The sequence below is a fragment of the Pseudomyrmex gracilis genome, unplaced genomic scaffold (assembly GCF_002006095.1).
Source record: "Pseudomyrmex gracilis isolate BER0280 unplaced genomic scaffold, ASM200609v1 scaffold_77, whole genome shotgun sequence".
Taxonomy (NCBI): domain Eukaryota; kingdom Metazoa; phylum Arthropoda; class Insecta; order Hymenoptera; family Formicidae; genus Pseudomyrmex; species Pseudomyrmex gracilis.
This window is the reverse complement of record NW_018020661.1, coordinates 1-8,712: the sequence shown is the minus strand read 5'-3', so window position 1 is coordinate 8,712 and position 8,712 is coordinate 1. Positions and strand designations below refer to the sequence as shown.

Below are 8,712 nucleotides of genomic sequence, written 5' to 3'. Positions count from 1 at the left end.
ATTCCTACTACTTTTCTTGTCCGCCAATCACCGCGTCACTAAACAAGGATAGAGACTCGGGTGAAAGCATCTATCCTCGTCCGAAGTTTGACCATTCTTTCTGCACAGAAAAGATACGGGACGCGCAGTCTATTTCTTATATGTCTATGATTCTCTGCGAAGTTCAAACCAAAAAAAGCAGCAAAACCGGGAAAATTTTATTGTTGATAATTATACAATAACTATAACTTATACAATAACTATATAATTCCATCAACAACAAATAAGGCGATTTTTGCCGATCGTATGGTACATATACCAAAGTGTACCAAACTATAATTCGAGTGACTTCAAATTATAGTTTGGTACACTTTGGTATATGTACCCATAGACCACAGATTTCTATATACTACACTAGACCGTTAGCTCGCGTGATCTCAGCGTAGATAATGGCTACAAAATCTACGTACAATGGGGGTACTGTGGAATGCGGGTTTCATTGGTTGATTTTGACGATAAGGAGAGTTCATCCAATCATTGCCTATATACTTATGTACGTGCGCGACGATGCATGCGCAGATAGCAATTCAGCAGTTCAACAAAGTGAAGGTTATATGGCGGTTGACGGCATAAAGCACACATTAAAAAAAACGAAAACCAATATGCCAAAATATTGTTGTGTTTTTGGCTGCCGAAATAAGGGAGACAAAGAAAAAAACCTTACAAATCAATCAACTGTCAAACATGACGGCCATCTTGCATTCTTCAGTACCTCCATCTTCCCCCTTCATGACGACTTAAGTACATAGATTTTGTAGCCAGCCGTACATAAGAAGCTAGCGGTCTAGTATACTATAGAAGTCTGTGGTGCTGCTGTAAGAAAAGATACCTTAAAGGGTCGTCTACAATAGAGAGTTGTAGGCCGTAACAGTAAGAAATTGACAAATCACAATCGATTATTCTTCTGTACTTTGTCTGTGATTGGTCAATTTCTTACTATTACGGCCTACAACTCTCCATTGTAGACGGCTCTTAATAAATCAGAAGTCAGAAGCAAGAAATTGACCAATCACAGACAAATCACAGAAGAATAATTAATTGTGATTAATCAATTTCTTGCTTCTGACTTCTGATTTATTACTAATATCTTATTGTAGAAGGCCTTTAAAAGTTTATTTATGTAAGACGCAAATGCGAGTCGCAGATAATGTCTCGCAAAATTAATTAATCACGTTGATCGATTGACTGATTTGACATTGTTTCATTTTTAACAACATAAATTTTGAGAACGGAATTAATTCGATTAATTAGTTTTCCATAAAGATCGAAGCACACGGATTTTTACATAATGTATATATTACAAATAGACGTAAGAGGATCTCAATCAATCAGAGATTTCCATCTTTACTTCTTATTTCGAAAGACTCTGATTGGTTGATTCTCTTATATCTTATGCGTTATGGAAAAGTTTACGATTCAAGTCTCTTTTTCGTACCAAAAAGCGGAATGAAAGAACAACGTTGACAAAGAACAACGCTGTAGTCAATTAGAATTTTTTTTTCTCCCAAAGTAAAACAGCAAAATGATTGGCCGCGTCGCTCTTAACCGCGCGTTTTGTCTAAAGAAGCTCTAATTTTATCAGGATTTGCGATATAAAAAGTTAATGACATAATGTCATATATGCCAAGAAAACTTGTAGAGGTAGTAGCTAAAGGAACTTACAACCTGGAAGAAAAAAACTGAAGAAACAATTATAATCGTGCTTTTATGTGTCTAATTTTATAAAAGTACAAAATATATTTGTATATAGTTTATATCAATTATTAAAGCATATTGAAGCAAATTTTCTTTATACAAAAAATACCTACACGTATAATTTATAATAAGTTTATGTATATATCTTGAGCTCTGTACTTAACAAATACATATGTAAATTGTTTTATTTCGTTTAACAATTTTATAGCAATCATACAATTCCTTATATTGTCTTGTAATAAATTCATGGGAAATTTAATACCTTAACAATACGTATACCTTGCATCAGCTACAAATTTTACAGATCTTATAATTTACAGTATGTATACAAATGTAAAAGTAACATCTGTAAAATGTAGGTAATTAGATCAGTCTTTGCTCTTCAAACTATAAAAAAAGTAAACCACAAATTGTCTTTTTTTTTACATCTTTGCATTGATTTATGTTGCACGTACACACTTGTGACAAACAAACAAGAAATTTGCAACTCATTATACGTATTAGAAAAAAATTGAATAACATTCCATTATTTAAATATATCTTAAATTAGAAACAAGTTGCACTAAGAACCACACAAATTCAAGTTGATTTTTTACACATCAATTCGTAAACAAATCTAAATAAAAAGACGATAACTCATAATAATTGCTGCGCCTAACAGTAGATTGCACAATTACGTTCAGTTCATATCATGTATCGAATATAAAATGTTTTACTAACACACGCGCACACATCTAATTCCACACAATATAATATACTGTGTTCTTATTATAACTTTTCTTTAAATCTGTACATTATTCTGGGAACTTTTGATCAAAGTTTGCACGCGTGCACGCGCACACATACAAAATGATATATTACAATTTATATAATTTTACTTTTATAAACAAATCAAAGTACTTTTAACAATATGTATACATAACATATAAATTAATTACTTATAATTTTATTATATGTAAATTTTTTTTCAACAAAACAACAGAGAATGAATACTATGGAAAAGTAATTATTTTTGTCTTTGATGTTCTTCGTGACAACTTTTTACCGTACTCGACAAAGTTGAAGTAAAATAAAAATAAAATAAATAAAATAAATAAAATATAAATAAAATAAATTTTTTCGCAATATTTTAAAAAGTAGTTAGGGGGGTATTCGGGGTCTTTCATATGTGAGATGCAAATCCCGCATCCCGTATGAATTTACGAATTGAATTTTCAATTCAAAAAACTTACTTGTAAAAAATTTACAAGTAATACTTGTTATAGATGTATACATATATGTATGCACGTTCAAGTTCCTGCTGAACATCCTGGAAATGACTCGTATCGGCCTTATATTCTTGTATGAAAGTTGAAGTATTTTAACACTATTTACTGTAATATTATATAAATTGTAATAATTATAATATTGAAAATTTTAGTAAGAAATGAAGTAATCATTTCTTCCGCTTTCTCTCTCTCTTTGCGAATGTGTGTTATTGTGTTAGTAAAATTATAATTGTATAAAAATATTTAGTAAAACGATTAACATGTATATATTCATAAAAAATATAAATCAATTTGTATTATTATCGCAATGTTAACGCTTATATATAATTTGCTGTGGCAGTTATATCTTGCTCTCTCTCTCTTTTGCAACGATAGATTTGTCTATCACATCTTATATTATACTTTATCCGATGTTCCATTAAACTTTTGAGCTTCGCGCAATGGTTGAATATTATTAGATTCTAACTGAACTAACGGGATTTCAATATGTTTTCTTTCCACATCCGAAACTTCGCTGCTTTTCTTTAGCTCTGGTGGAATCAAACGTTTATTTACAGATTGTAACCAAATCATGGATATAATTAATGTTGCACCTGTGATGCCAAAAGTGTGGTACGTTCCGTATCGAGTATAAATGAGGCCAACAAACACAGGACCGACAACACGAGATGCACAACCTGCACCAGTCAATAGACCCATCCATACACCTTGCGGACGTGGTCCGAGAATTTTACTAAATATAGTTTGTATCAATGTTACTCCGAGAGGATAACCCACAGCTGTAAAACCATAACCGATCATAAACGGAGTAATCAATACTTGCGGAGTGTATCTACACCAGTCTTGACTAATTGGACAGCCAACGATTTCTGTTCCATTGGCATCTACCGTGATATTGTTGTACGCTACAACATATTGAAACAAACATGATAAAAATATGATGTAAACGGTCTTCAATATTGCGCGCGCGCACGACACACACACACACACACAAAGTACACATACTTACATATGTTTAAGCGTAAAAATGTAAAATAGTTGATATATGTAAAAAATAAAGAAACTCACGTCCAAAATCTGCTAGTTTAGGAAGACTGGAGCCCATTGGAATACACAGCACTCGTCCAATTAACATAAAAAAGAATCCGCCCCATAGCATTACTTTACGTTCCTCAAATCTATTCATGAAAATTGCAATATGACATTACAATCAACGACATAGAGTCCAAGGATACTGTATATAATAATTATACCTCTTACAAAGTGGTTCAATCATGGTAAAAGTAATACAAGCTATCAAAGCTCCAATGCTCATCAATAATCCCATGTAATACAATGCTTCCTTTTTAGTCCAAGCAAATTGATCCATAGTGAGAGAAGTGCCGAGTCTATATTAAAAGATAAAATGAAATTCTGTTATATAGGATTAAACAACAAAATTTTTTTTTACTACCAACTCTTGCAAATGTTTTAAATTATTCTTTCATTTTCGATAAATATATATATATATATTAAGCGTATTTTGTACAAGAAAACTTCTTAGCGGTCTCTAAATAAATGTATATATAAGTACATAAGTTGTTTCTAAGTAAGAAATAAAAAACATAAATATACTCACGTTTCAAGAAGCACAAAATTGAAAACCAAAACAAAGAACGCCCAAATTAAAGTGCACGATGCTAGATAATCAGGCTTTATAGCCTTCCAGGTTTCTTTTTCTGCAATTTTATAAAATTATACAATCCAATATAAGATTCATAATAAAATAATCAAAAGAACACACAAATAATATCTAAAACTTAAAATAAATAAACTTAAGTAACCCCGTATCATAGACTTAGAACTTTAGACTAGTATCAGACCATCTTCGATATATATAAGAATATTGCGAGACTAACTCCAAGTGCCTCGGTGGCCTAACAGGGAAGGCGATGGCACGGTAAGCCGGAGATTCCAGGTTCGACTCCTGGCCGAGGAGTTTTTTTCGCAACATTTTAATAATTAGTTAGGGGGGTATCCGGGGTCTTTCATATGTGAGATGCAAATCTAGCATCCCGTATGATTTTAAGAATTGAGATTTCAATTCGAAAAACTCACTTGTAAAAATTTACAAGTAAATTCGTTACATGTGTATACATATATATATATACATGTATAAGTTCTCGCTNAACACTTTGAGAACGGCTCGTAAGGCCTTATACTCATTCATTGGTTTAGACTAGAAATTGTGAGATAACGACGAGCTCGTGACGCTTATAGATTTGACTAATTTCGTGTACGACGTTCGGAAGTAGCGACGTCGATACGAACAGTTGACGAGGTATACTCGGTGACCATTGTTTTTGTTTCAGTAACTCATCGTTGCGCGTGCTATTATAGGCGATTTTTGGCGATCGTATGGTACATATACCAAAGTGTAATTTGAAGTCATTCGAACTATAGTTTGGTACACTTTGGTATATGTACCATACGATCGCCAAAAATCGCTTTATGTAGACGAGAAGGTAACATTCGCGCGCAAATATTTATTCACCGTGTATACCAAAAGAAACAAACAATATGCGTTCAAAGACGCGACGTTGGTGCATTTAACGTCGTACGGATGCTTACATTATTGTCAAGTGTTACATTCAGTCTATACGTATACGTATATGTCCCGCATAAATTTCTCTATTTTTTTATGTGTTACCGTAGTATAATACACGAAATTATAAATTTTAAAATAATTTTAATAACAATATAAATTTATATTACCTGTAGCTTTGCCTTCATTACGCATAGCTTCTTTTATAGCAATTTTGTGTTCTTTAAAGCTACATGGAAAAAACAAACAAAAATTGAATATTCCCATTATAACATTAATCCAACTAGCCGCTGTATACATGTTTATAGGAAGTCCCATAAACATCACACCGCGGTCTCCAAAAGGTGTTACAGCAGCCTGAAGTCCAGGACCTACCACAAAACCCAGTACCTAAAAAATATAGTATTTAAAATTAGTGTTACTTAATATGTATATAAAGTACATTTTGCATAAAAGTAAACAAGTAATAATTATAAGAATAAGTGCCAAATTAATACAAAAACTCAAAATATAACAAAACATTGTTTAGGTTTTTTTTTTATTTTTTTTTATTTTATATTTTTTCACACAAAAGCTTAAATTACATCAAAAAGTACCTGTGCAAGAGATACCATGGAAACTGCATGTGTACGTTCCGAAAGTCTTGTAGCTGCAGATAAATAAGATCTTGCTACTGCAATATTAGCTAAAAGAAATACAATGTGATTGATATATGTACATATATAAATATAAATATATTCATACATCTAATATTCAAAACGTGCAGATATTTTACAAACCAGCACTAACTCCAACAAAGAATCTAGCAACAATCATGTAAGATTTTTTGTTACCAGGTATCACTTCAAGGATACTATAAGTTGCTGATGCAAGAGTGAACACTGCTAAAGTGACTAAAAGCGGTAATCTTACGGATCCTCTTTTATTGCCCCACCAACCCACCAAAGGGGAAAACAGCATTTGTCCCAATGGATTAGCTGCCACTACATAACCCATAAACTCTTTTCCCGCTGTAGGGTCCAACTAAGACACAGATACAATTATATAAGTACATTAACGATCAGAAGTTTGCAGAATAGGCAGGAAAATCTCAGAGCAAAAGAGGTTTTACTTATGCCTTTTACCGCAAATTTTTGATTGCTGGTGTACATATTATCTATCTATAAGTTTGTTTGTGTATTATTCCATATACCTTGTCTAAATATGGCCAAACACCAGTAAGTATAATACTGAAGCCAAGAGACATTAGAAACATAGTGAAATAAATTACACGAACACTTCTCCATCGTTCTTTTGTTTCCTGTTCAGTCTCTAAATCATCCAAGTGAGGTTCAGTAGACCTGAAAAATTCCTTATACTTCAATACATATTTACAATATATTGATATATTTTTTCTATTTCATATAACAGTAATATTTCTAAGAATTAATGGTAAAAATTATACTACCACTTACCCTCTAAGAAACAGTTTCCTTAATAGATCCATTGAAATGTATTTTATACAAATTCCAATCTTTCACAATATAAAGCATATAACACGGAAAACTATCCTAATATAAAAATAAATACAAGATAAATTTGTATATAAAATAGAACCAAAATATTTTTACATAAAATAACAATATTTATTTTCTTTTATACAGACTTATATAGAACTTATATATTAAATATACAAAAAAAAATTATAAAATAAAAACATAAAATTTAAATCAATTAAAAACAATGAAAACTAAATCAATATACTAAAACGTCTACATACATATATACGTCAATCTAGATTAAATACCTATGTTTCAACCATTAACAAAATAATGTATTACTTATCTATTAATACGCAGTAATAGTCTGTTTTTAAGTTGCAATATATTCAAATGCTTTTGCAATATGTTTTATAAATATAAGTGATAAATACTAAGAGCATATATATAAATAAACGTAATTTAGTTTATTTGTTTTCATTTGCATTGAACGATTTTTTTTAAATACACATATAAATTACTTATTAATTGCTACACGCAACAAATGCAGACATTCATTTTTATGTACGCACAATCTTATAAATATAAATACCTTTCGCTGTTTTGCTTCATTAGAATAAAGTATGGCGGTTTAACTCGGTGCAACTTGTCTTACGTCAAAACTGTACAAGACTAACTTTTCTTTTCTTTGTCTCTGTTTGTCTGTTCTTTCATCAGATGGCTCGGATATTCTTTAGTCACGTCCAATGAACAGTTTGTTGAACCAATATCGAAACTTTGTTATTCAATTTAACTTAATACGAGAACGATGGTACGGAGTGACTCGGCTGTGTTTCGATTCCCCATCCGACCGAGTTCAAAGTGTGTGATTTGATCTTTGTTTCATATCTAGTGAGAGTGATAAAGATAAAGGGTGCTTTCCAACTACGTACACAGGCGACACTGTCTAACACCGTGTCCACTAGCGTGAGTGAGACCACTGATATGCTCTTTCTCACACTAATAGACACTGTGTTGCACAGTGTCGACTGTGTACGTAGTTGGAAAGCAACCGTGGTCTGGATGAACGCTCGAAAAAGATTGCCTCGTCCCGTGTTTTCTCTAAACTCGTCACCCAGGAAGTGTAGCCTGTGCTGCACTCCGGCTCATTTAACCTAGAAGAGAACTCTAGGCTTTAAAGGGTCGTCTACAATGGAGAGTTGTAGGCCGTAACAGTAAGAAATTGACAAATCACAATCGATTATTCTTCTGTACTTTGCCTGTGATTGATCAATTTCTTACTATTACGGCCTACAACTCTCCATTGTAGACGGCTCTTAAGGCGTCGTCTACAATGAGAATTTAAGCCGTAAGACTTAAGCTTTAAGAAGGTATAAGACCCGTTTTCACCATCTCCGATTAAATTAATCGGTCGATTATTTTGTTGGAATCGCCAATCATATTGGTCGATTGACTAAATTGACCAATCGCAATTGACTCGCAATCGATCGGTAAGTTAATCGTAGATACAGAGAGAAACCTGAGAGCGGCCATCCTATAGTAATTTTTTACGACGGTTTCAGCCGCTGGTTTTAGCCGTATTTCCACAAAAGTGGAACTCAAAGGCCGTTTTACATTAAACGCAAGTCGCAGGTCTCGTGGAACTGAT

The 8,712-nt window shown here is 32.5% G+C and overlaps 1 protein-coding gene across 1 annotated transcript; it reads right to left on the bottom strand.

Moving 5' to 3' along the window:
- Positions 1 to 3,298: 3,298 nt before the first annotated feature.
- On the bottom strand, positions 3,299 to 8,153 carry LOC109854977 (major facilitator superfamily domain-containing protein 8). The gene is made up of 10 exons (XM_020428683.1): positions 7,657 to 8,153; positions 7,041 to 7,136; positions 6,779 to 6,926; positions 6,366 to 6,609; positions 6,183 to 6,271; positions 5,757 to 5,976; positions 4,621 to 4,720; positions 4,256 to 4,390; positions 4,071 to 4,180; positions 3,299 to 3,907 (listed from the first exon to the last, which is right to left on the bottom strand). The coding sequence occupies exons 2-10, from the start codon at positions 7,070 to 7,072 to the stop codon at positions 3,399 to 3,401; spliced, it is 1,587 nt and encodes a 528-aa protein (XP_020284272.1). The 5' UTR covers positions 7,073 to 7,136; positions 7,657 to 8,153; the 3' UTR covers positions 3,299 to 3,398.
- Positions 8,154 to 8,712: the final 559 nt, after the last annotated feature.

What these genes read in the sequence shown, in the direction of transcription:
- LOC109854977 (XM_020428683.1), bottom strand. Translation starts at nt 7,072, where the DNA reads ATGGATCTATTAAGGAAACTGTTTCTTAGAGG. An exon ending in TTTGGCCATATTTAGACAAG is followed by an intron (nt 6,610 to 6,778) that starts GTATATGGAATA and finishes TCTGTGTCTTAG; the next exon opens with TTGGACCCTACAGCGGGAAA. An exon ending in CTTTGTTGGAGTTAGTGCTG is followed by an intron (nt 6,272 to 6,365) that starts GTTTGTAAAATA and finishes TATTTCTTTTAG; the next exon opens with CTAATATTGCAGTAGCAAGA.